Raw genomic sequence first — 27,828 nt, 5'->3', positions numbered from 1 at the left:
TGAGGGAAACCCTGGCACACATATATTTGGAGTGTGCCAGGCTGCAGCCCCTGTTCCAGCTCTTCACAAATCTCCTATTACGTTTTTGGTTGTTTTTTTTCCCCCTCACCTTTTTATTTATGCACTCCCCATCCGTGGCCTCACAAAGTCGCAGGATCTCCTAGTTAACCTCCTTCTGGCCCTGGCTGAAATGGCCATCTATAAAACCAGAGAGAGGAGGTTGGCTGATGGAGTTTCCTGTGACTGTGGGGCCGTTTTCCGATCCTCGGTCAGTTCACGTATCCAGGCGGACTTCCTCTGGGCGGCGTCCACCGACTCCCTTGATGCTTTTGAGGAGTGGTGGGCGCTGTCCAAGGTTCTCTGCTCGGTGTCCCCGTCCGGGTCCCTTTGTCTGACCCTTTGATTGGGGGAGAGAGTAAGGGACCCCAGCCCCAGCCATTGCTGCTGCGGACACCACCACCCTGGAGGGGTCCTTTCACACGTGGGTGCACATGTCCCCCCCCACCCCCCTCCGAATTGTCCACCCCACAGCCTGCCCCTCTTGTTGGGTGCTTTCAGAGGAGGGAATTGTTGGTGACACTCGGGCGTGGCGCTAGGTAACTTGGAAGGGTGGATGACCACGAGAGTCGAGGAAGCCCCCTGCTCTGGGCCCAGGCAAGCTTGAACACTTCCCTCCCCTGAAGTTAATGAGAAAACGATTGTGATTGGTTGCTGTGTTACACATTGCATATGCTGCTGTTTTTACTTTGTAAGTGTGTTATGCAAATAAAAACATCTTTTGCTTCAAAAAAAAAAAAAATTACTCTGCTATAGCCACCTGGCCCAACCCTGTCACACAAGTTAAAGCAATTATTTCTAGCATATTGAGGATGCATTATCCAAAAAAGGGAAATAGCTTAATGATATATATTTAAAGGTGAACATGCCACCTTGTTTTCTTGCTGTAGAAGTTCTTGGGGAAACCAGATGATTGCTTCAAGTATATACTTTCAGACATAGCTCCAGGTTTTTAAATCTAGAGACCTCTCATTTAAAAGGAGACTGTCTTGGAGGTCAGGTACATGCTACAGCTGATTTTGCTGTTGTGTATAAAGAAAGATGGGAGCTGGGGTAGGCCCTAGAAAAATTGATGACCCTGACATAGATATGGCCTCTTCACTGTATCTGTTTTCCCAAGAATTAGCAAAATGCCTGTAATCTTTTGACTGAAACTTCTAGTAACTTGGCTCATAAGCAACATTTAAATGTTACCATTCAACACAAAACTCCTGAAAGAGACCAGAGTCTGTGGCAAGGCATCTATCTGCATGTCTAGTCTATTTCTTGTACTACCTAAGTTTTAAAAAAGCACTGTGGCCTAAGATGGGTTGTTAATAATTGGTAACTGATTGTATAGTGCATTTAAAACAAAACAAAACAAAACAAAAAAAGCCCTTCTTAGGTCAGTATTACAGGGACTTTGTGATGTTTATTTAAATCCCTTTGCTGAGCAGTTTAATTATTTGGGGATAATGGTATCAATGGGCATTATAAGTTGATTTTAGTACTAAATGGAGGTGGTGATTTTTAAATATCTTTTAGCAGTGCCTCCACCTAAAATATGTTCACGCAATAGAAACCGAAGCCTAATTTTTAGAACATTCTAAAAGTTGGATTTTCAGAAGTGCCTAAGTGACTTAGAAGCACAAGTTTCCTTGAAAGCCAATGGGGCTTGTGCTCCTAACTCACCAAGGTGCTTTTGAAAATCTCACTCGACTTTTTTTTTTTGCCACTGTTTAAACACAGCTTAAATGGCGAGGGTCATGTGCAAAGTTAGACAAAAAATAGATAGTTTCATCCTGGCACAGACAAATATAACAAATTCCCCCACACATGCACACACTTAATATTAGTGTTGACCCATTTTGGAATTTACTGTATGTAACGGTGCCAGATAAATCTGACTCTCTACACTGTGTAATCACATATTTTAACGGAAGAGCAAAAAGAACATCCTGACCTAAACACTGTTTTGTGAAATGTAATTTATTGTCTTTTTATAGGAAAAAAATTAAATTTGACTGGAAAAAACAAACCTGTGTGTTTCTTAGCTTTTGGCTGATAAGTCTGGTACAAGCCAAGCATTGAGTAACAATGCAAGCTTTCCCACAGTTTTGCTAGGCGCGCTCTCTCTCTTTCACTGCAGAGTTCCCACCTTCTTGCAGTCTGGGAATTCAACACTTCGTATTATGTGGTAGTTTTGTGATTCGAACTAAAATACCTATTGCACAAGCTTAAAACCACTGTAATCGGTCTCTCTCACGGTACAAGTCACATTGGAATCCAGGTCTCTGGCTGTGAAGGGCATTAACCCAGACTACCACTTTGGCCCAGAAGCAGTAACATCATTACTACTGCTGTACTAGAAATGCCTGGGGGCTGCCCAGTGCTTTAGAATGGGAGGGGTGGAGAAAAGATGGATCAGGCTCCCACCCCCACATGTCTCACAGGGGCCAGAAGGTTTCTCACCTCCCAGAAAGAGAGACAGATTTGCAGAGCTCCCATTCCAACTATCTGTTTCCACCCACTGGACTCAGTACATTACCCCTGCAGCATTTTCCCCCGCCCTCAAGGGACCACATGGGAGATCCTCCCTCCCTGGATTCCTTGGGGCGGGGGTAGTGGTGGGTGGGAAGCACTGAGCAGCCCTGATCACCACTCTACCTCCAGCATCTGTCCCTACTCGTTCACCCCTTTTCCTATTTGGAATAGCAGTCTTTGGCTGCTATCAGGTAATGTGGTTAGTCTTGTAGCTCAAGTGGTTGAAACCTGAACCTTCAGCTCTGCAGCACAGGGTTCTAACACTTGAGCTACACGACTAACAACATTACCTGATAGCAGCCAAAGACTGTTATTCCAAATAGGAAAAGGGGGTGACCCACTAGGGACAGATGCACCATCGCCTCTTCCCCTTTACTTAATATTTTGTAACTGTCCTTTGGGTTTATAAATGAAGCTCAGTTTCTGATTCTGTTGAGGAATGGTGTTCCAGAATCCTTTCATTGTGGAGATGAGCCAGAACAAGTATGATTTAGCCAGACCTCCTCTACTTTTCATACTTTAGGTTTTGAATTAAAGGGAACCCAGATTTCATCATATCACAATTGTTTTACAGTTTGTGTTTCAAAACACCAACTGATCTGAGGTTTTGTTAAAACTCATCCTGTGGTAGTTTTGCCCCTATCTTTCTGTAATCTATAAGTAGATTACACAGTCTGAATGAAAAACGCAGTACTGTCTGAAACATTTTTCAATCTTTCTTTCCTGTGTTTGTTCACCAGCTTGGCTAAAGCATACTGAAATGTGTCCAATAGTCCCAAAGAATATTTAAAAATTGCTGCCCATGTGTTTCTTTTCATCTTTTTTGAATGTTGTTGTTTTTCAAGTCTGCGAAACTTGTACATGTTTGACATTTAGTTAAAATGTTAAGAGGAAACTGAGATTAATCAGGTCACTTCAAATCAGCACAGCAGAATCATTCAGCCATGATGTGTGGGGAGAAGAAATGTCTTCACATTACATTCCAGATACTCAATGCCACACAAAATAGAAACATTGTCCCTGCTGCACAGCTGCTTTGATCACAAAACAAACTAAGCATAAATAACAAAATTAACACAAGGGAATCAAAATATAGACCAAGTTTAAGGGTTTGGCATTTATGACTTTTAAAAAAAAAGTTTTATGATAATTTTTTGATGAATATTCAGCTGTTTGCATAGAGTAATAACAATAGCCCAGCTTCTGTTCTGTGTCCTCTGGGGGCAGCTTCTGAACTGCAAGTTGGTATAACTGGACACAAGAGGCTCACCCCAGCATAGAAGGATACTCTGGTGTCAGAGCTAGGGGACTAGACCAGCACAGGATTGGAGAAGTGGAAAGGACACTTTTGTGCCCAGTTTCCCTGATCTCCCCCACCCACAAGCTGCTCTGTGTCGGCCTCAGCAATAGAGGGGAGGCCAATTGCTTTCATTTATATAACACTTTTCTTTCTGAAAGAAAACCAAGTTCTTTACAAACTATGGGACGGATCTTGGAAACCCTTGCTTGCATGAGTAGTCTATTTGATTTCAATGGGGGAGCTTGCCTGAGTAAGGATTTCAGGATCATCTTTGCATTACAATCTTCACTGGTTATTGAAATGCAGCTACATCTTGGAGAGGGTGTCAGCCACACTGATAAATACCACATTGCAAGCTTCACAACAGTGGGAGCTGGAGGGGCACTTTTGGCCACAGACATTGGAAAGTTGTTGCGGGAGCTTTACTCTTGTCATGGACACCACCCCCTTCTTATAGGTGAAACTAACGCTAATGCCCAATGGATGTAACTTATATTTGTTTATGATGCCACCTAATTGAAATACTATGGACTATTTCAGGAAGGGAGTGATTACAGGGATTCCTTCTCAGATGTGTTCTCCAGCTGACCGGTTATGTCCTCACTGCTTAACATAGAGGTGCTCTTGCTGTATGTAACTTTCCGTAACTTTTAAATAGGGATAAAATGTTATAGACAGAAGGGATTTACTGAGGCACATCTAAACATCTCATGTTCTTCAGGAGGGTTGACCTCGTCATGAGCAAGTTCAGGAGTGCAGGTTTCAGAGTAGCAGCTGTGTTAGTCTGTTTTCGCAAAAAGAAAAGGAGTGCTTGTGGCACCTGAGAGACTTGGTTAGTCTCTAAGGTGCCACAAGTACTCCTTTTCTTTCAGGGGTGCAGTTTCTCCCTCTCATTCCCAAGCAGGTATAGCTCTCCTTCTCCCTGACTCTGGGGAGCTACCCACTGAGGTAGACCAAAGCTATATTAAAAAAAACTAGGAAATTAGCAAACCAAAACTATATTTAATGACAAAGTTGCATCCGGACAAATGCCATGCACCTAAAAAGCATGGAAATAAGGCATTAAGGGGAAATACTTGTGCATTCCTTTTCATCTCCATATTGCCTAAAACACACTGTTGATAGCCCAGTCCACTGTGCCAGAAGGCTTTCACTTCCATCTCCAATGGATACCCATATGTAATACAAACACCAGCCTCATCAAACTGGCACTCAAAATACAAAACCTTGACAGTGACCTCAACAGTGTTATGGCAGAATACCTTCCCAACAGCATGGAATGAGCAACAGTCAGAGTGCCGATCTGTTGATTATAACTGATATAAAACCATCTGAGATCACTGATAATGTTTTGTGTTGGAGTGCAAACCTCATGGGGTGTTGGAGTGCATTATCTAGCTATAGTATTGCAGCCAATATGAAGGTAGAAAGCAATGCACAAATCTTTCTCTTTACAGCCTCTTTATTTCTATGCTTTTAAGCTTTTGGTGGTTGGAGTGTGTTCTGCTGCAGCAGGTAATTTTTGTTTACTGATTTAAAATAAGTCTGAGAGCAGGGGAAAATTTCCTTTCACCCACCATCTCAAAACCCCTCAGGCTGACCCTGCGTTAAACAAATTAGACAACTAGACCTTCACATGATTTTTTTCTGTTGTGAAAAAACTACTATTATAGACATGGCATTTAGGGTTTTTTTCTTTAAGTTTCAAGATGATCAAATTGTTCCAGTAATTTCTGAGCTCACTGCCAGTTTATTATTAGTGCAGCTGGCTATAAATAAGTTGACTGATGTCAGTTTCATAACAAAGAATGACCACGCTGGACAAGGGGCCCATGAGAAGTAGAAGGAGTTGGATCAAACAATTTAAAATCTGACTATGAGGCTACAGGTTCTTTGGCGAGATGATTTTCTGCTTTTTATAGCAATAATTATCCAAGAGGTTTGTTTTTTTCTTGTCAGGCATATGTCTGTGCATCTCTCGCTCTCTCTGTCCTTATTTCAATAGAGTACATGAATATGCTTATTTAGCATGACACAAGAAAAAATTCTTCATGATAAATTATCAGTAGAATTACTAGCTACACTGCCAATTGGTATCTCAGATTTGCTCCTTATTGTTACATAAGTTAATATTAATTGTGAAATAATCCTTGTTGTCATCCAAGACTTCAACTGCAGTCAATTCAGCTGTCCTGTGCACAGTCACAGCCCTGCACCCACACAGAGACCCGTTGACTTCACTGAGGTTCAATGTATAAAGTCATTTGCCAAGTCGTCACTCTGGGAGACCCATTGTCCTTCTCTCCCAGTTTTCAGTTAGTTCTGTTCTCCCATTATACCCTGCCCTGTCTGTCACTAAAACCTTTTTTAATAAGAGCCTTTTCCAATTAATGTCCTTGCTAGCAGGGTGCTACTATAGTTTTCCTGGTCAGTGCAGACAGCAATGAACAATATTCCAAATTACTTTACATAGACTGGTCAGTGCTTATAGATAAAAGTTACAGTACCAGTAGACAGGGCTTTAGGCCTCAGGTCCTGATCTGCCAAACATGTGCTTGCTTAACTTAACTCAGCCTAAGTGAGACTTGACCTCAGCTGCACTGCTCAAAGGCTTAAAGTTAAATCCATGCATAAGTATTTACAGGATTGGGTCCTTAGGGATAACTGTTGTTGTAATGTCTCTGCACTCTGTGGCGTGCTACTAACAAAGCCATACTGTTAGTTATTTTTGAAGCGAGGTACATTTGGAATGTACCTTGATGTTGAACATTTCAATAAAAAGTTTATGGATAAATACACAGCACAACAAAACCATTCTCATTCATCCCAGTACACTGAAGTATTTTTATTTTAATTCAGTTCAGAGCCAAGTTCCAAGAGAATAGTGTTGTGATAACTGGGCCTACAAATTTGCCCTAATTGTGAGCTCAACAGTGAAACGTGAGTGAAAGTTCATAAAACACCACAATAACCTATAACAATAAATGTTAATGGAAAAAGATGCAAAAGGGAGACAAAAAGACTAAATTAGTCTAAACAAAAAAGACCTTCTGCTGTAACTCAAGGACTGTGTTAAGGTCATGTCTTGTAAACAAGAAAAGTATGGGATTGGAAATCAATGAACCAAACAAAATAATTCTGCCAATCACTCACTTTTGGGATCCTCAAAAAGAGGCTTTTGGGGGAAAATGCTGGCTACCACAACACTGGCTCCTGGCTGACTGAAAGAAGGTACAGGAGCCAGCTGTACCATCATGGCTGTCAACCCCTGCAATCTCCTGGGACGCCAGATCTTCTTTGTCCTAATCCTGAGAGATGTCCTGACCAGGGCAGGCCAGAGAGAGGGACACAGATGACACTGCCATCAGCTCAATCCTGAACATCACTTGGAATGTGCTGTTTTGTCTCTTGCAGGGTGTGTCCTTTCCCTTCCCTACCTTATTTCTTCTCTTTCCTATTTCTCTCTTTGTTCCTTCTACCTAATGAAGGTCTGGCTTAGCTGGCCAAGACTGCATATGTTGCCACACACTCCAAGCCTGTGACCAGAAAGGCAACTAAAAGCAAAACCCTAAACAGCAGAATGCTGGTATAAGTTTGACAGCTTTCGGAATGGCTGATCAGATCTATGCTGGACCTGTGTTTTCCAGCTGCAAGGCTACAAGTGAGCATCAATAACAGAGACAGAAGCTGCATTTTCCATCTTTGCTGTTCCTGTCTTTCCCCTTTTGTGTGTTTGCCTTGTTTTGTCTTTCAGGAAACAGGATCAAGCTTTAACAGCATCAGCAGCAACAGCTCCAGTCCATCCCATAACTACTTCTCATTTCCTCAAAAGCACAGTTATGACCATCTTTAATACTAAGAGACAGTCAAACAAGGGGGGTTTTCCTTCTAAAAATGCTCTACAGTTAAAGTAAAGGGAACAAGAAATGCTGTTAACACGAAAACCATATTTAATACTTTACATTTCAAATACTTTAATCTTTATTTCCCCTTCTTTTCTGTGTCATTAATAAAAGGTCAACAAAAATGAATGATGTTTTTGCCATGATACTAAGCAGGCTGGGGTGTCTATATGCCAAACCCCAAACCTTGTTTAATACTATTTAATGCTGGACAGTGACTGGGTCATGTTAACACCTTTGACTCTTTGGGCCCATTTATTTAATCTAAATTAGTATAATAGCATCAGAAAGAAGCAAATTTGCCTAGAAGGAACGATGAGGTGAGGTGAAGGGATCCCCTGCTGTCGCTGGAGACCAGATGAGTGAAGAACCAGGTTGCTTTCCGTCTACCAGGGCTGCCAGCGGCCTTGCACTCACCATCTTGCTGTCTCTAAAGAGGGGGAACAGGACACCAGTGGTATTATCCCATAGGCCAACTGTCTCCTGAACCTTGACAACAAGGACCCCCACCCGAACCCTGCTGTCTCTAGGGGAAGAGGGGAGCTGGGGACCTCTGAAGAGCCTGATAGAAGAGGCCACTAAGCACACTTTTTTCCTTGCAATAGCGTAGACTGTCATAGTGACTCTGATATATTTATTGTAGCACCTCCTAAATATGTATGTTAGCATGTAGCTAATCATCTTATTCTCCCTTTCCAGACTGCCTAGACATAATCTGCTACTAATATTGGAGGAGAGCTCCTGATATTCAAAAAAGAAGAAAAAAGGTACCTTAGTCCTTTTTCATGTCTATTTCCTAGATCATACGTTGTTGTAACTCACTCCATATATTCCTGTATAGTCTTAACAAAAGATCTGGAGCCCTGGTTAAAGTTTGTAATGCTAGAAAATTACTTTAATTAATTTTTTTAGTTCAATGTTTTATTTAGATTCTAGGCACTGACGATGGGAAAAGAGGAGAAAAAATCAGCAGTGAAGGAGACAGGAGGGTAGCCCTTGGGGTGTTTGATGAATGAGGAACATGTACATTGTAGCACATTGAAAACGAGCAAGCATTATTGAGTAAGAACAATTTAAAAATGGAACAGTGAAGGAACAATATATTTGTGATGGTGCTCCTAGCAAGGAGAAATGGAGAAGTCTGAAAGTATCAGAGATATCAATGTTTGCAATAACAGAGATTAAACAGTTTCAGAGTAGCAGCCGTATTAGTCTGTATTTGCAAAAAGAAAAGGAGTACTTGTGGCACCTTAGAGACTAACAAATTTATCTGAGCATAAGCTTGAGCTATAGCTGTATCCGATGAAGTGAGCTGGAGCTCACGAAAGCTTATGCTCAAATAAATTTGTTAGTCTCTAAGGTGCCACAAGTACTCCTTTTCTTTTAGAGATTAAACAGTGTTCATGAGCTTACTCTGCAGCTGCTTTCAGTGAAAAGAAGGAGGGAGAATAGTTTGAGTTCAGTAATGACAGTACAGTACTGTACTTTCAATAATATTTTACATTTGTACAGCTCCTTTCCCCTTGTAGATTGCATTATTATTCGGGTAAAGGGAAAGCATAAAGGAAGATGACAAGGATGGATTATAGTGGTCCACTGTTAATATGCTGGATAAACTAACTTTGCAGATGACCTTTTATGCTTTCCAAATTAATTACACATCAGTGTATCTAGAACAAATATATGCAGAAAAGGGTCACAAATTCCAGAAGGGTCAAATGAAGTGACTCATGTATTTTCAGAACAGTTAACAGTATTATAACAAATTACTGTCCAGATTTTCCACTGTGCTATATCCGATGCACAGACCATGCTGTACTGGTACTTTTCCCTCTGAGTCAGTACTGAACTGATGGCCCAGCTCAGTGTTAGAGTTCACGCTGGAGTCTCTGCTTTGTGAAAGGGATGAAAAAGAAACGTTTTGATCACCTGGGATCATTAATATTCCACGGCCCATTTAACAAAAGTAGGAGTGCTAACTATCCCCTCAGTTATATCTACAGAGAACCTACACAAGCAGCAATTCACAAGAGGCCATGGGGCAGCGTATGTGGTAGTGTCCTCATTTGGATGGCCTCAAATCCATAAAAACATTAGGGGATCCACAGATTCCAAGGACCAAATTACTTGTTCATTCTACAAACACAGGCACCTGAGATGGCTGTTTTGACCCTTTCATGGCTATAGTGATGCAAAAGGCCTGTAGCGTGGGCCAGAATTTGGCCCATTAATTTGTATTGGACTCTAGGATTAGGGTCTGCATACTTGTTCCCAGAAACCCAGTACCTCAGAACAAACTGAAACATGCCAACTGCTAAGTGCCAAAAGTGCCAGCTGCTAATTATAGCACTGGCACAGATCTATATCAACATTCCTTGTTTTAATGTCCTTACAAAGGGGTTCCCACAAGTCCCCCTCTATAGGGGAAATCATGACAGCTCTTCATTATTGATATTGCTACAATGTAGAGGTACGGGCAATACAATGAAAATGGTTCAGATTCTTTATCTGAAATGTAGAGACAGTGTTTATCCAATGAAGAGTCTGACCTAAAGCCCATTTCTAAAACCCCACAGTTAATGGGTGTTTGGAATTGCCATACTATTAATAATAATTTTAAATAATAACAACATATCCAAACCCCCCTTAACTCTGGAGGGGTTATATACTAATTCTAAATTTGAGGCTTGATCCCATTTTAGTTCATTCCTTTCCTCAGCAGCACCAATATTTATTAGACCATTTTATACGTATAATGTTTTTCTGTTCTCTTCTGTAATCACAGAACAACATTTTTAAAAGCTGTAAAGTTAAAAAGACCAGAGAGTGGTTTTACAACACTACATCGGACAATGTTTATATCATGTGAGAACTGTTTAGCTGTAGTCAATTTCAGAAGCACAAGTTATTGCAAACTTTGGAAGTAATTTTAGGAGCCCAAGGACCTTGTGGACCATGGACTCACTCCCTGCAAACTTGCCAGATGTGCAGCCACTAGGCAGATGGCGGGAAATGTGTTTTTACACATTAATCTGTTAATGCAAAGGTCCCAGTGCAGACATTAACACTCAAAAGCATTATGTGGAGTTGGAACAATCCCTGGAAGAGTTGGGTTCCATAAAAAATGATTCTGACAGTTTGTGACAGAGATAATCCTGCCCTATTTCCATGCCAAAAGCCTGGCTTCCAATCAAGAAACAGATCTAATGAGCCAGACTCACTCCTGTACCCGCACCAGTACTGGCATGCTGCTTCCACCACTCCAGCCACTCTTTACAGCAGCACCCCAGCCCAGTGATGACATTATTATTATTCTTTTAATTTTTGTTCATTATTATTTTAGGTCAGAAAGAAGCAGCAGCAATGAAGGGAATGATAAAGTAGTAGAAACAAATCTTGTATTTTTTCAGTTGCAGAGATGGATGATGATGATGATATATTTGTATTACAGTAATGCCTAGAAGCCCCATCCGAGATCAGAGCCTCATTGTGCTAGGTACTGTGCAAACATAGTAAGAGAAGATCTCTGCCCTTAAGTCTAAATACAAGGCAGATAAAGGGTGGGGGGAAAACAGAGATGATTAATCCACCCCACTCTCTGGGTGAGCCAGGAATAAAGCTCACATTTCCTAACTTCCAGCCAGGTGTCTAGTCACTGGACCACACTGGCCAGACACAGTCTACAATATTTTATAAGTGTTCTCAAACTATGACAATTTAAAAAATATAAAGAAAGCCTGACTTTTTTTCTTTAAAGGGAGGAGGAGAAGAAAGGGAGAGAAGAAAGGAGGTTCTGCTTGCTTTCATTATTAGAGATTCAGGTCTAGCCTACATAGTTCTTTTTCAGAAAGACTCTACGAACAATTTGAGAACTAATGGGCTTATGGTAATGATGTCAGAGACACCAAATGTGTAAAATCTGGATCCTCCAGATTTAGAGGCAAACCCATGTGTCATTACACAGAAGACAAATCATGTTCCTCTGATAGAATGATGTAGGAGAAATTTGGTCTGGGGATCTTTTCAGAGCTTTCCTTCCCCTTAATCTCCTCCTGCAATTATTCCGGCACAAGGGGGGGGTTCTGACTCAAAAGGTTTAATTTCTGAGTAAGGGAGGTACAAAGGATGACAGAATCAGGCTCTGAGTGCACCAAAAGTCCTAATTAATTTTAATTTTGCATGTCTAGTATAATTGCTGACTAGCCTTCCACTAAAGCTAAATCCTGAAATGGGTGTTTCATCTGTGAGCTTGGGAAAATCTCGTCACACACTGAAGTCACTCGTCTATTTGATTGCTAATTGCCTTTAAGAGTCCTGTTTGGCTAGTCCTACTTAGCAAGTAAGTATCACCAGAGAAAGACAGTAGATTTCCTAAGATGTGGATAGTAGCATAAACAAAGCTATTAAGAAGGATGAGGAAAACATTATTGATAATTTCTGGGGTAACCAGCAGAGGCAAAACAAATTCAGAGGACATTAACTTGGTCATAAACATCCTTTATTACTCAACTGCTCCACAAGAAAATACAGGGGGGATGGAGAAAAGAAAAGAAATAAAGAAAGGAGGAAGGAGAGGGTATTTTATGGTGTCTGGGACAAATTACATTATCAAGCAAGGATGTATTTTAATTAAAGGACAACGTGTCTTGAGAGTATCATCTCCTGCCTTCTTCCAACCTTCCACTCCAAGAGGAGATGCATAGATGTTGAGGTCAGAAGAGACCATTCTGATCATCTAGTCTGACCTATATAATATAGACATGAAAACATGAGATGAATTTGAACATAATGTGATTTCACTGCTTTACTGGAGATTCTTAAGAGGCAGATTAAGTCAAAGACAACCAATGCACACTGGAGGGACTGAACATTTCAGCCACACTCTGTGGCCGCAGTTCAGCAAGGCACTTTAACATATGCCTAACTTTAAGCAGGTAGATAGTCCCATTAATTTAAATGGGATTAATTCTGTGCTTAAAGTTAGGCATGTGCTTAAGTACCTTGGTGAATCAGAACCTGGACAGGAAAGTGTCTCTTTTTTTGTAGTCAGGGACCCAATTCATGGTTGTGTTGCTCTATGACCCTTAACACTAGTTCTGCAAGTGTCAATGAGACAAAGTCACTGTAACTGATCACTACAGAATGTTCCTGGCATAGGGAAAATTGGATTGAGATTTGGAAGTTCTGATGTTTATTTTGTATGTATTAAATGTTTAAAAAAACAATCTTGATGTTCAACATGATTTCTGCTTCTGCCAGACATCTCCACTACAAGCTACATATCCAGTGATATAGCTCAACAACAGGGATATTCAAAGAATAGTTAATGTGGATAATATAATTATTATGATCACAAATTACAACAACAATCATATTGGTCTTTATATGGGTGTATGAGGAAGCAAAATTCCTTCCTGAGCATCCCCAAAGGCAGGGCAGAGAAAAATCACCCACAATATGAACTATAACTAAATGATCATGATTCACCCCCTACCTTCTGTGGGCTGGCCTTTGGACTGGGGCCTGCATAATGGTGCAAATAAGCCACGCCCACAAAGACGTGTACCAGTGGGAAGTGCTCCACCAGTGCACTGGAAAGCTTGGAGCTTTCAGAGACTGATTTCTGACCCAAAGGCTCTTGAGACAGTGCAGAGCTTCCTCCCCACCCCAGTGCAGGTTTTACCTAACTGGCACAAATGGCTTCTAAGTCAAATGACTTAATTCGAGGGATTGACATAAGGATTTCAAGGTAACAAAGTACAATTAATTTCTCCTGTGCATTAGGCTGCTAAACTCCCATTTTGAAGTGTTTTGTGCTAGAGTGCCACCACTATTGCTGATGATATTCATCTCAATAACTTTTTTCCATTTAAACTAGATGGTGCCGTCCTGGCTTTCCCATTACTTGACTGAGCAGGAGTATGGATGAGAGGAGCTGTCCAAAGTTTGATCTGGACAAGACAGTGTGGGGCAAAAGGAAACAGGCACAGTACTTGTGGGGGTATCTGTTTCCCTCTTCTCTTGGTCAAATATGTTTGCAACTTAAAAGTTCTTTTGGCCATTGTCTGCTTCTGGATTACAGGGTAGAAGTAGTGGCCATAACACCAGTTAGCAAAGTGACTGCAAACTTTCCTTTCAGAAATGGACCTCACTATGAATAAAGTCTTTGTCACTTCCTGGTTGTACTACTGTGATTCACTCTACTTGGGGATATGCTTGAAGACCACTCTGAAGTGTTCCTTAGCATAGAATATGTAAGAACAGTTGCTTAGAGTTGTGATCTCTACAAAGCACATTACACCCGTGCTCTGTATGTGGTCTTGACTTCATACTTGCTTTTGAGCACAATTCAAGGTGTTTGTGAAGGCCCTTGTCTACACTTAAAAACTAGGTCAACCTAGCTACATTGCTCAGGGCTGTGAAAAATGTCATGCTCTGAATGCTGTAGTTATGTTGACCTAACCCCGTGTAAATGCGGCTAGGTCAATGGATGAATTCTTCAGTCAACTTAGTAACCATCTCTCTCAGAGGTGGATAAACTACATTGATGGAAAAAAACCTTTGCATTGATGTAGGAAGCGTCTATGTTACAAGCGGCATAACTTCAGAGCTGCTGCTGTAGTGCTTGTAACGTAGACATAGCCTCAATCTTTAAAGTCATATTGGGCCGACTGCTAGCTGTTCAAGACACTTCCCCGTATGTACTACCTTGACAGGTGAGATCAGCTAAGGCACACATTGACCGTCTCTAAATTTGAACTCTAAGGGATGGGAGATACAGCATCTTTAGAGGAGCATCTTCAGCCTTGGAACTTGTTTCCCTTGTTGATCTGCCAGAACCTGTTTTTCAACCTTTCAGGCATAGCACAAAGCCCATCTGTTTACTGACAGATGTATTAGAAGGTAGGTAGGATACATGGGAAATCTCAGAATAGTTTGGGTCTAGTGTTTCTGCGTGTGGTGTCAGTAAATCTGCCTGCAATTTTATGTTTCTTATAAATATGTAGGTATGCTCAGGGATTTGAATGATGGATTTTTACTTTATATCAGTATTAGGCTGATGATTTTTCTATCAGCATTTTGGTGGAAAAAGCCGTATCAACCAAAACAAAAATGTTCACAAAAGGTTTTCACTTGGGTGGAAAATGTTAATTTTTCAATTAAAAGTTTCTAAATTAAAAACTCTTTCTATTTTGGTGAGGGGAAAAAAGAGTTTCTCTGACTTTTTTTACTTTCCAGTCCCTTTGCCAGTGGTGGTGGTGGTGGGGAAAAAAGTAAAAAACGAGTGTTTTTAAAAATTGCAACTGCAACCTTAATTCTCGAATTTCCTGGTGTTTTAGTACTTGACTTTGCCACATTAATGTTCTTTTAATGCAGTTTTCGATGTAATTTCCTCATTAAAAAAAACCACCTGAAAAACTGAAATTCTATCCTGTGGAACCACATATATTGACTCCCTCCCAACTTGGGTCATCAGCAGGGTTTGGACAGCTAGAGCCACAGCACAGGCTGCTAGGGTTTGCGCTAGGAGCGTGACTGATAGAAGTAGTAGGCTGTTACCCTTAAAGTGGTTCACAGCTACTCGCTGCCAGCAGAGGACTCCAGAGACCCTGGACTCCTGGGTTCAAGAGGGGAGCAATGTCTGGGGTTACAGGCCATTGTGCCCCCTCTTCCCCGCGGTGACCACGCAGCCAGCTCGGGCAGTACCCTCACCCCAGGCTCTCTGGGGCCTGGCTCAGCTGGGCGGTCGCCGAGGCGCGGGCAGCACGCGCTCGCGCCCCCACCGCACGGCGGGAACGGAGGGCTCACAGCCAACTCCCGCCGTCTCTCCTGGCCGCCAGGGGGCGGGGCTGCCGCGGAAGGTGAGGGCGGCTCCCTGCCAGGGGGCGGGCCATGAATCTCGGTCGCCGGGGCGGGGACACGTAGCGCGCTGCGGAGCGAGGCGATTGGCCGGCCGTTGCGCGGTGCCGGAGTGGAACGTCTGCACAGGGGCGGCCGCACGCGCGCCGCAGCCCGACCCGGGACCGCCCCTTCCTTAAAGCCGCAGCCCGAGTGGGAGCCGCAGTGGCGGCATTAGCAGCGGCGAGTGCCAGGCGCCGTTGGCTGCAACGCTTCGCCCCGGGGCGCTGACTGGATGCGGCAGAGCCCCTCCCGCTAGCCCCAGGCACCGAGCCCCGCCGGAGCCCGCGCCCCTCGCAGCGCAGCAGCCTTCGCCGGCGCCCCGGGCTGACAGGATGTTTGACAAGGCGCGGCTGCCCTTCGTGTTCCTGGATGTAGTCTGCGTGGTGCTGGGTACGTCCCCGGCCGCTTCGGTGCCTCGCTCTGCCTCGCTTGCTGTCCCCCGGGCTGCGCGGGGCTTGGCACCCTCCCTGCCGCGGTGTGGGGTGCGCGGCTGGCTGCAGCAGGGCTCCGCTCGGCTCGCGGTGCGGGCCACACGCTAATCACGGGCTGTCTGTCCTCCCCTGGGAAGGAGGCTGCTCCAGCTGCCAGCACAGGGGCAGCCTTCTCCGGCGAACTGCTTCCGCTGCTCTCCCGTCCCCTTTCCTCCCTTCACCGCCCGCTGTCTTCTCCCTCCTCCCCAGAGCGACTGGGCGCCTCTCGCCCTCCCTTCCCCTTCACCTGGAGAAACCTGGTCGCTGTGACTGCCCCAAATCAGGAGGATCAGCAGCTGGCTAACGCAGTTAATGGCTCTAAACCAGAAGCCCGTACTGTATATAGACCCGCCGCGGTTCGTTACCAGCCGAAGTGAAGCATTGGAGGGGGTTGTCCTGGCAGTCGGTTCCACCTGAAAGCAGATTACTTGGGCTATTTTTCTGTAGGTTTTTGAGGTTCACTACGATTTTGTTCCTTTCTTTGCCTAGGTATGTTAATGTAGTTGACCAGCTTGAGACAGTGGTGATGAATAGGAAATGAGCGTTTATTTCTAGAAGGCTAAACCTTACTAATTTTGTCTTGTGTAATGTGATGCAAATCTACTCTCTCAACCTCTTCCAGGTCTCTAACCTTTTTCAGGTTTTTATTTTCCATCTGCTTTGTCAGTCAATGAGTAGCAAACCTATTCTTGTTACAGCTCAGGGAACTTCTGTATTTCCTAGGCTGTGTCGTTTGGAGAGTTGTTTTTCCTTTTCTCCTTGGTTTAGGTAGCCCACTTTCTTCTGCAGAAAAATCAACAAGAGGGCTAGTTGGAAAATGTGTTTTGTTCTTTGTTTTTGTGACATGAAGGATGGTACGTGGTAATAATGATGCAGCAGATGAAATATACAATAAACCCTGATCAAACAAATTCCTGATGATTGACAACAACCAGATGCTCTAATGTTCTCCACTCTCTAACCCTAGGCACTTGTAAAGGTAACCCCCAATTTACATAGCTAGTAATGGGAAAGCTACTTTTTAGTAAAAGCTGATACAAGTAAATGGATGGAATTCTACATATAACTCGTAATCTCAGCAGCATGCTGGTGGTGATGTAGCATCTTCTTCCATAAGCAGATGTCAGTATTGGACTTGGTGGAGACTAATAGGAATGTTTAAGGGTTTACAAGTTCTTTCACTACAACTTAGTAATGTCTACTGTCTAGCATGCCGCTGCCCCATTAAAACTGTTAACAGCATTTAGTGTGACTTCCCTGGCATTAGTATCCATCTTTCAATAATAGTGCAGTTTCACTGTTGGTATAAATGGTATAAAGGCTAATCGACGGTTTTAGTGTCATGTCATCAAAACCTTGCCATACTGCTGCGAGGATTACATGTCTGGTCTTTGGGCTGTAGGTGAAAACATCCTTCAGTTGATCCAAAAGACAAATCTCCCCCCCCCCCCATGGACCTTAAAAAGGAAGCATAGATGTGATCTTGCTGAAGAATCAATTTCATTTTAACAAAAATAATAAATACAGTGGAATATTTAATGTCAATTTGGAACAACCGTCCTTTCATCATTTATATCTAGATCTGCATCTAATGATCACTCACTTTAAAAAACAAAACAAAAATACAGATGTATGCACTGAAGACATTTCCAAAATGGCCTCAAGCATGTAACCATCTCATCAGTGTATACAGTGATATACTGCCAAAGTGGTTGAGTCAGATTATAATTTGGTCCTGACTGGCCAATTTGGAACTGTAACATTCCCTACCTGCAGCCAGAGGGGACTCGAAGGAATGAAGTACTGTCTATCTTTAAAAAAAAAAACAACAAAAAAACAAAAAACAAAAAAACCACAAAAACACCCACAAAAATTAAATTAAATTCTATTCTGAAATGCTCCATTAGTCATCATAAAACATCAACATCAATAGGACACTACTGGAAAGCAGATTTGGCTCCATGTAGCCAAATGGCTGCAAGTTGTGATCAGTTACAAAATTTAGCAGAATATTTTTAACAGCCTCACTATATTAAATTTGATACCTTTTTTGTGGTCTTTCAAGCAGTTAAGTCTTAATTTTATATTGGAATTTTTAAATGCCTTTTTAATGGGTCAAGTATTTAGCATTACACTTACATTTTAAATTCAAGACAGAGTAAAATTTTCTTTAATTTAAAATATGTAAAATATATAAGCACTCACAGCAAGTTTAAAATTAAGGGAAAGTGACCAAAAAAATTACATGAACCTTAAATTTTCAATGATGGGTACTATTAAAATCTGAGCCTGTTTCTCTGACCTCCCCTTAGATAGATGGATAGATGTCTGTCAGTTCAAACTTAACGTAGACTAAAAGTTCTGTTTTAGCCGCCTTCTCCTCCCCAATATCTCTCTCCTTGATCACTGTGGACAGTGCTACCATTCTGCCTGTTACTCAGGCCTGGGCTTCCTCTCTGACTCAAACATCTTTCTAGGCTCTCTCACCGAGGTTATATCAAAGTCTTGCAGATATTTGTGCATAACTTCCCTAAAATATGGCCATTTGAATATATCCACATAGCTAAACCTCTCATCTAGGCTTTCCTCACATTGATTACTGCAGTGTCTCTTTCTCTGGCTTTGGTTAAATCAATTTTCTGTGCTCATTTCCATTCAGAATGTTGCTGCAAAGATCATTTTCCTACCCTGTTACTTTGACTCTGTCATTCTTCTCCTTAAGAAAAGGAGTACTTGTGGCACCTTAGAGACTAACCAATTTATTTGAGCATAAGCTTTTGTGAATGCATCCGATGAAGGGAGCTTATGCTCAAATAAATTGGTTAGTCTCTAAGGTGCCACAAGTACTCCTTTTTCTTTTTGCGAATACAGACTAACACGGCTGCTACTCTGAAACCATTCTTCTCTTTGAATCCCTCCACTGGCTCACCTTTTGATAAAAACAGATTTAAAATTTTTATTAAAGCTAAAGTTAAAAAAATTATGTAATACATAAGTTGAGAAAAGAGTGTCTGTACATCTGAGTATAGTGCTTAGATTATTCACAAATACAGTGTTTGTTTTTAAGTCATATGATACATAGAGTACATAATCAGCAATAACCCAAATTTAGGTGAATACATTTAAGAATACAGTTTAGATATTAGCATCCAAGTATTTGGGTACATCACTCATGAGAAGCTGTACAGAGATTTGGTTGTGGAAAGCAAAATATATCAATGAGTGGAGATTGTCCCTCAGTAATTGAGAACTAGGGTAGGTTGTCCATTTAAGGAATACAATCTGTCAGGGAAGTCTTTCAGTTACTTTCCTTACTGTGCTTGCTTCTCATCGCATCAAACATAAGCTACTTGTCTTCATTTTCAAGGTCCTTCACATTCTAGCCTCACCTTACCTATTTTCTCTCTCATTCAATATCTAATCAAAAGGTTGGCATGTACCTCTGGCTCACAGCATCATCACCTTCATGCTTTCTCCCATGCTGCCCCTCATGTTTGGGAGAAGCTTCTTGTAAACATCTTCAAAACTAACTCATTATTTTCTTTCAAAATGCTCCTTAAAATTCTCCTTTGCCATGAAGCCTACAGAAAACTTGACAACAGCTAGGCTGTCAATGTGCTAACACACTAGCCTAATCCAGCTGACCAATGCTGTCTCATTTTGTTTCCTTATACTTCTCCCCCATCTGTCTGCATGCATCAGTTTTACTTGGACTGTAAGCTCTTTGGGGTAGGCACTGTCTTTGTTCTGTGCGCAGTAGTTGGCACTGAGGTTCCTAGGCAATACTAATTATTATTAATCAAATGAGCTCCTGTGTGGCCCATGAATGAGAAAAGAACACACTTGGGTGCCTTCCTGAATTGGAGTCTCTTCTACAAACACATCTTCCTTAGCTTAAGCTAGTTAACAAGATTGGGGGGTGGGGGAAATGTGGCCAGTGTGTCACATGAAGAGAATTGTTCCACACCTGCAGGCTTAAATGCATTGACAAAACCTGACAGATGAGGTGGACGGCGTGATATCTTTTATTGGATTGACTTCTGTTTGCATGAAAGCTTGTATCTCTCACCTATACAGAGCTCTTCTTCAGGTCATCTCTAATTTGTTCAGACATGTGGGCTGTACTATTTGTAAAATTAGGGAATGGCTTAGTATATACAAGAAGGGTGCAGGACATGAATAGACTTTGGTGCTAGAAGGTCTGTCGTGAGTGAGTCCCTGGGAAGAGCACCTGATTTTAGTTCAGTGTATTATGGAGACTGTGGCTTTAGCTCCAGGTCTTCATGAAAGATATTTACACTTCTGAGGGAAAACTCCTGTCTGATATGAAATGCTTCTAGTTCTCCAAACATCCTTGAGTCTCATTCTGTGCTACTCAAATGATCTGTGTGCCTGTGGGACTAAAGAGATCCATAGGTCCCTACTGGAGATTGAGCTTAATATTTCATGAATGTGACAACTGAGGAGTGTCTGATATAGCAGGGGAAACCTTCCTTAGCAGTGTCATTCAAAACACTTCTAGCTTGATAGATCAGCCAGAATCTGGGACCAACCTCAAATTTTGATATGCTATCATGAAAACGGTTGTTACTCTATTTGGGGGCGGGAGAGGGTCTGCTAAGATTTTCATATATAAACTTTCTTTCTTTTTGGAGTCTTCTACAAAATGATTAGATTAGAATTTCACTGTATCTTGAGCGAGTGTCTTTTTTCCTGTAGTGTTTTCTATACTGGTCTGCAAGACAGTTGGCAATAGCCTGTTTTCAAGGTGATTGTGCTGTATATTTCTGTTTACTGTGAAATATTTTTTTCTACCCTAGAAAAAACAGGTGGTCTGAACTACAGACTACCTCCTCTTCCTGCACAGTCAAGAATACCCCTCTTTTTTAATGGAGAAATGTGTGTATAGGTTGTCAAGGTATCTTGCAGTTGAGCCCTCACTTATATATTATTTAGATTACAATAGAGGAACACAATGACTACGAGATAGTAAGATGCAGTCCTTGCACCAAAGAATATACAGTCTAATACAAAAAAGACAGAGTGAAAATGCAACACCCTTACAAGTAACACTGGGTGCCAAAGTCACATAGAAACTGATTTTCTAATTAGACAAACTTGTATTAATTACAGGGCTTCTTATTTCCTGACTCATGTCTTCCTTGAAGACCGTAGTTATTTGCACTCTGGGCCCACAGGTAAAAAAACATGACATTTGCCTACAAGATGTGCTGACTTCTTACTGAGGAAGGTGAACAAATTGAGCAGTTTAAGGGCTTTGATTTTTTTTGGTTGTTCAATCTGTTACTTAACCCATACAGAATAAACTATTGACTTCACAGTTGTGGGGTAGAAATCCCTGGCTGTAAGTACAATAAATCTGTAAGCTATGAGGAAATAGAATTTTTTTCTTCTTCCTGTTGATGACGAATTGACACTACTGATGTCTTAACATTGTTGATGAAACACCTGTGACGCTGTTAGATGTATACTCTTCTAACTAGATAAAAAGAAAAGGAGTCTGTATTCACAAAAGGTACTGACATAGCTGCTACTCTGAAATCTAACTAGATATTTAACTTCCTCCTTAAATGATAGGTAATCGTCAACCTTTGTAAATAACTTTTCTTGAATTGTGTAGTGTACATGGAAAAAGATGAGTTTCTTTTATAGCGCAGATCATCTTGTCCACCTCTCATAAAGCTGGTGCAGTGTGGCTGAAGCAATAACATACAAATATCACTTAGTCATTGTTGATTAACTGGGGGGGCGGGGGGAGAAAGCTCTTGTCTTCCAAAGAGAACACGACTGACTATAATTATGCTTTTGTGTTTAAATTTAGTAAATACTTCAGATAAGGTAAGAGAATGACTTTCTGTTAGATTTAAATCGGTTTCATTTTTAAGATATTAAAAGTGATGGATGGAATTGTGAAACTTGCAGAAGAGTATTGGATCACATAGAGCATTGTGTTATAATTTGTATGGAACAAATGTGGACCAGTATCTCTCTTCACCTCTGGGTGGGGCAGAGGTGGGAAACTATGGCCCACGGGCCCCTCCTGCCTAGTCCTGGAGTTCCCGGCTGGGGAGGCTGGCCCCTGGCCCCTCCCCTGCTGTCTCCCCTCCCCCGCAGCCACGCCGCTGCATGGGCAGCACTCTGGGCAGCAGGGTTGCACGCTCCTGCCGAGCAGAGTGGCAGTGTGTCTGGCTCTGGCTGGGCGGCGTTGTTGCTAGACATGCTGTTCTGAACGGTACGGTAAGGCGGTTGGGGCTAGGGGGTTGGATAAGAGGTGGGGAGTCCCGGGGGGGGCAGTCAGGAGACAGGGAGCAGGGGGCAGTTGGATGGGGCAGAGATTCTGTGGGGGGTGGTAGATAGGCATAGGTCCTGGGGGGCCTGTCAGGGAGCAGGGGGGTTGGATAGGGCGTGGGATCTGGGGGGGTGGATAGGGGCAGGGGGTCCCAGGAGGGGGTGGTGAGGGGACAAGGAGCAGGGGGGGTTGGATGGGGCAAGGGTTCTGAGGGGGGCAGCCAGGGGGCAGGAGGTGGGGGGCCAGGCTGTTGGGGAGGCACAGCCTTCCCTACCTGGTCCTCTATACAGTTTTGCCACCCTATTGTGGCCCTCAGGGCAAAAAGTTTGCCCACCCCTGCCCTAGACACTTTCTACTATCCCAAGCATTGCGTTCTGTCTACACTGCTATTTTTAGCAGCATAGTGTCCTGCTGCTCCTGTGCTGCTGGAGCCTTTCCCTTCTGCAGAAAGACTCCCCCAGTGCGAGGGGAGGGTCTGGAAATGGGGAGGTTGTAGGGAAAGGCTCCAGCAGCTCCCTGCTGCTGGAGCCCTTCCCTGCTGTAGAGAGAGGCTCCAGTAGCAGCAAGCTGCTGCTCTATTTTTGTTTTTGTTTTTAGTTTCTTGCCCTGCTCTGTCTCCTCCCTCACTACTGAAGTATTTCACTGATGTGTAGCTACACCAGGGGTGTGCAAACTTTTTGGCCCGAGGGCCACATCTGGGAATAGAAATTGTATGAGGGGCCATGAATGCTCACAAAATTGGGGTTGAGGTGTGGGAGGGGGTGAGGAGTCTGCTTGGGGGTGCAGGCTTTGGGGTGTAGCAAGAAATGAGGAGTTTAGGGTGCAGGGGGAGCTTTGGGCTGGGGTGGAGGTATGGGGTGCTGGGGGTGAGGGGTTTGGGATGCTCTGGGCTGGGATCGAGGGGTTTGGAGGGTGGGAAAGGGATCAGGGCTGGGGCAGGGGGTTGGGGTGCGGGAGGAGGCTCGGGGTGGAGATTCTGGGCAGCGCTTACCTCAAGCAGCTCCCAGAAACAGTGGCATGTCCCTTCTCCACCTCCTACACTCTACACACTGCCCTGTGCCTACGCACCGCCCCTGCAGCTCCCATTGGCCATGGATCCTGGCCAATGGGAGCCGTAGGGGCAGCGTGGGGCAGGGGCAGCATGCAAAGCAGAGCCCCCTGGCTGCCCCTATGCACAGGTGCTAGAGGGGGGCCATGCAGCTTCTTCCGGGAGCTGCGTAGAGTGGCCCCCGACCCTGCTTCCTGGCTGGAGCACGGCAAGCCTCAGACTCTGCTCCCCAGCAGGAGTTTGAGGGCCAGATTAAAACGGCTGACGGGCCGAATCCGGCTTGCGGGCTGTAGTTTGCCCACCCGTGAGCTACATGCTGCAGTGTGGACACGGTTGTGGCATGTAACTACACATGCCTTACATGCAGCTGCCAGTGTGTGTATCGTAGATATAGCCTCAATGAAGGCAAAGCTTAAATGACAGTTGAGGTGTCAGTGCTGATCAAACAATGCCTATTTCTGTGTGGTTTTGCAGTTCCTGAGTACTGTAGTTCACCAGCCTTGCCACCTCTACATTGACTTCTTGTGACTCACAGACATACTGTTGGTACTACTTCCAACTTTCTCATCATGTGGATGTTAAACTTCTAGAATACAAATTGTTGTTGAACCTTCACAGAGTCAGCTGAAAGTGTCTTCAAATTAGCTACAGCGCACGTGAGAGAAACACTCTCTTCTAAGATCTTCTGAGAGTACAGGTGTCTGACCAAAACAGCAAGGCTTTTTCCTAACCCTGTTTTTGTTTTTCCTAATCCCGGAATGTTTTTACTGCCAAGAACAGCACCCAAAAAACTCCGTTCACTTTGTACAATGTCACGTGATTCACCCAATGCAGAAGCTATCACTTCTGCCATATTAGGAAGCAAAAATCCAGAGTTAGTCTTAATCTAGCATTTACTAGTTAGTAGCCATTGTCTTAAGCCACTGGTCTGGCTCGTTTGTTTTAGATGGAAGCAACTGGGTTTTAGTAGCTGCAGTTCAAACTGTATTCAGTGTATTTGCTATACTTGTTTACCTGCAGGGAAAACTTTTTTTCTCTGCACTACCTATATTTTAGGGTAGTTCTCCATATTCCCCATGGCTCCTGATGGATTAAATTTTAAAATTTTATCATTCTGTCCTTGGAACAATGTATGAAGATGCAGGTGAACAGTTCAATTGATCGGTAAACATATTACCTATATTAGGTGGTTGCAGGGGGGAGGGGAAGGATGGAGATCAAATAAGATAGTCAAAGGAAAGTAAAAGAGGTTCTCTTACACAATCAGTTACAGAGCAACTGACTAAGGAGACCCTTTACATTGGGCAAACAACATGAAGGGTTTTCGCTGCCCTCCCCCAGCCCCCCAAGCACATGACTGTTGGCAGCACTTATGGGTGGAGGTGGGAAGAATGTCTTCAGGTTTAGTTCAGCTGGACCAAATATGTGAAACCAGCTATCAAAAGTGTGTGACTGGAAGAACACAATATATAGTTACAAAAGTCTGAAAATTCCCTACTAGCCACAAAGGATTGTTAAGTTCACAAAAGCCTCAATAAAAAGTAATCAATTAGCAGGGTATGTTAGAATTCTAGACTCTACTTATAGAAGTCAGAGATGGTAAAGACCCGTAAGTACAAGCAGTCCATCCTCTTGATCTGCCAGTGTGGTTTGTTCCCTTCTATATGGTCTTGAGTGCTCCATCCAACCTGCTTTTAATTGTCCCTTTTTTTTTAAAAAAGGGGGGGCTTCCCCCTCTTTGCTGGGAGTCTGCTTCAATAAAGTAAGTTTGGGCCTCATCCAAAGCCTGTTGAAGTCAGTGGAAAATACTGACTTCAGTAGACTTTTAAACAGTAATTGTCTGGATGTCAGGCGTCAGTGTAAGATTAAAAGAGAACTCCCAGTTTTGCCAATTCTGTACAGTCTATTTAGAACCTGTCGTGAAGCACAGAAACCCTAATATAAACTTTTTCACCATCACCTGTCCTACTCCTGCTGACATCAATGGCAAATCTCCTGCTTGACTTCAGAGGGAGCAAGACTGGGCCCTGTGAGATTAACATGAAGATATCACAGTGGTGCTGTGGGAGAGAAACCGGACTCTCTTAAAATATACTTTAGCTTCTTGGGATACATTGTTACATGACCACAGCATTGCAACTACTATGTATTAACTGATGTGTGGCTGCAGTTCTAACCACAGAATAAACTTGCAGCATAAAACCAAAACATAACTGCAAGGATCCTGAACGGGGGGAGATGTTTGTAAATTGTAATAAGAGGATATAGTAACCCCCTATAGCAGGGGTGGGCAAACTATGGCCTGGGGACTGCATCTGGCCCTGTAGATGTTTTAATCCGGCCCTCGAGCTCCTGCCAGGGAGCGAGGTCAGGGGCTTGCCCCACTCCCTGCATGCTGTGACTCTGCACGACTCCTGGAAGCAGCAGCATGTCTCCCCTCCGGCTCCTACTCTTAGGGGCAGCCAGGGGGCTCTGCATGCTGCTGCCACCGCAAGCACTGCCCTCATAGCTCCCATTGGCCGGGAACCATGGCCAATGGGAGCTCCGGGGGCAGTGCACAGAGCTGCCTGGCCACATGTCTGCATAGGAGCCAGAGGAGGGACATGTCACTGCTTCCAGGAGCTGCTTGAGGTAAGTGTTGTGTGGAACCTGTGCCCTGACCCCCTCCTGTGCCCCTACCCCAGCCCTGATCCCCCTCCTGCTTTCTGAACCCCTCAGTCCCAGCCTGGAGGACCCTCCTGTACCTCAGAGCCCTCATCCCTAGCCTCACCCCAGAGCTCACACTCCCAGCCAGAGCCCTTACACCCTCCTGCAGCCAGCCCCCAATTTTGTGAGCATTCATGGTCTGCCATACAATTTCCATATCCAGATGTAGCCCTTGGGCCAAAAAGTTTGCTTGCCCCTGCCCTATGGGATATTACTTTTGTGCCCTTTTTTTAGGGCGGTGAAGGCTGGCTCTTTGAGCGAGGTTTTATTGTTCTGTCTGTCTATCATCTTCTTTTTGGTCTAACTTTTGACAGTTAATGATCTAAAACAGGAAACACCCTTAAGGATTTGGGGCATGCTTATACTCCCAGTGTCTGCATATGTTCTTAGTGATAGGGGTGTGTGTGTGTGTAACTGTGCTCAGGTATCACTTCAGAAACACTTATGCAGTCCTAGTGCAGAAACTGGCCCCTTTTCATTGTGGCTATGCTGTTTCCTCCTACTGCAGACTTACTCATGGGAGACCTAGCCATTCTTCCAGGATGACAGGGAATGAGCTCACCATTTGATTATAACTGCTTTCCAACCTGAATGCTGAATTACTTTATTACCATTGCTTGGGTTCCACTCTGGTTAACTTCTCTAATATTTATCTGAAAACTAGTTAAATGCTGTCCCTTGTATTTAATTTTTTTTAAATATTAAACTTTTGAGCTGCGTAAGTCATTGAAGAGATTAGCCTTTGAAATCAAGATACTTTAAAAAATGACCTACAAAAGATGTAGAAAAATTAAGTTTTGTGCCCCTTGTGCTGCTTTATCATATAGATAGTCGTCGTCTTCTTGACATAGAAAAATCAGCAAAGGTTTGTTCTTTGGTAGTTTTTCTTGAAGCTGTTCTGTGGGCCTCCAACATTCACTGTACCCCTCCAGTTAAGCTGTAAGAGTTTAATGTCAGTTCTTTAACTGACATCCTTTCTACCAAGTGACAGCAGGTACTGGGATCAAATGGATATTAATTTAAAATGTTTTAGGCAGGCTGAGTAAAAATGTTTCCCCTTCTTTTTTTCTTTAGCTTAGCTTTCAGCCTCCTGTGATATCATTTCATGAGGTTCCCCAGTTACCACAGAATCGTATAAAAAAAGACCTGATTATGTTTCCTTTTTTCTAGTTAAAATTAATCTTTCAGACTTCTTACATATACAGAAGCACCCACAAAATAGGCAGTAGTCCACTTCTTCTTCCATCCTCCCCATTACACACATTATTTGCTTTCACCATTACAGGTCTTTCTGTGACCTGTATTAAAATCAGAATTTCGTTCAGACTCAGGACTCCGTCACCTCTTATTCTCTTCTTAGATCTGTGGTCACATCAGCTTTGGAAATGGAACTTTCTTCCCAAAGGGAAAGTTCTTAATTACAGACACCTAAAATATATGGCAAGGCAGTTGTTGATCTGTATATAGCTAATGGTTCTATTATAATCTTCAACAGGGCAGATAATACCTCTACACACACGAAATATTGTGGTGTCTAAGCACTTACTTCCCTAGATCACCTAGCTTCCTTCTTACTCATACAGATACAAGCTGAGAAAAGTTAGATAAGA

General features: G+C 43.1%; 1 protein-coding gene across 5 annotated transcripts in view; it reads left to right on the top strand.

Moving 5' to 3' along the window:
• The first annotated feature begins 15,754 nt into the window (after nt 1-15,754).
• PLPP1 (phospholipid phosphatase 1) overlaps nt 15,755-27,828 on the top strand; it is a 136,722-nt gene continuing 124,648 nt past the window's right edge. For 2 of the 5 annotated variants that reach the window (XM_073343948.2, XM_073343947.2), the window contains exon 1: nt 15,760-16,074. In XM_073343948.2, coding sequence (XP_073200049.1) covers nt 16,017-16,074 — 58 coding nt within the window. In that variant the 5' untranslated portion in view covers nt 15,760-16,016. Of the gene's footprint in view, nt 16,075-22,298; nt 22,408-27,828 lie in introns of those variants that run through there. The other 3 variants (XM_073343946.2, XM_073343942.2, XM_073343943.2) reach the window with 2 other exon arrangements.

This window comes from Lepidochelys kempii, chromosome 5, assembly GCF_965140285.1.
Source record: "Lepidochelys kempii isolate rLepKem1 chromosome 5, rLepKem1.hap1, whole genome shotgun sequence".
Taxonomy (NCBI): domain Eukaryota; kingdom Metazoa; phylum Chordata; order Testudines; family Cheloniidae; genus Lepidochelys; species Lepidochelys kempii.
Note: the sequence above shows the minus strand (reverse complement) of the source record. Positions and strands in the feature narration are given on the sequence as shown.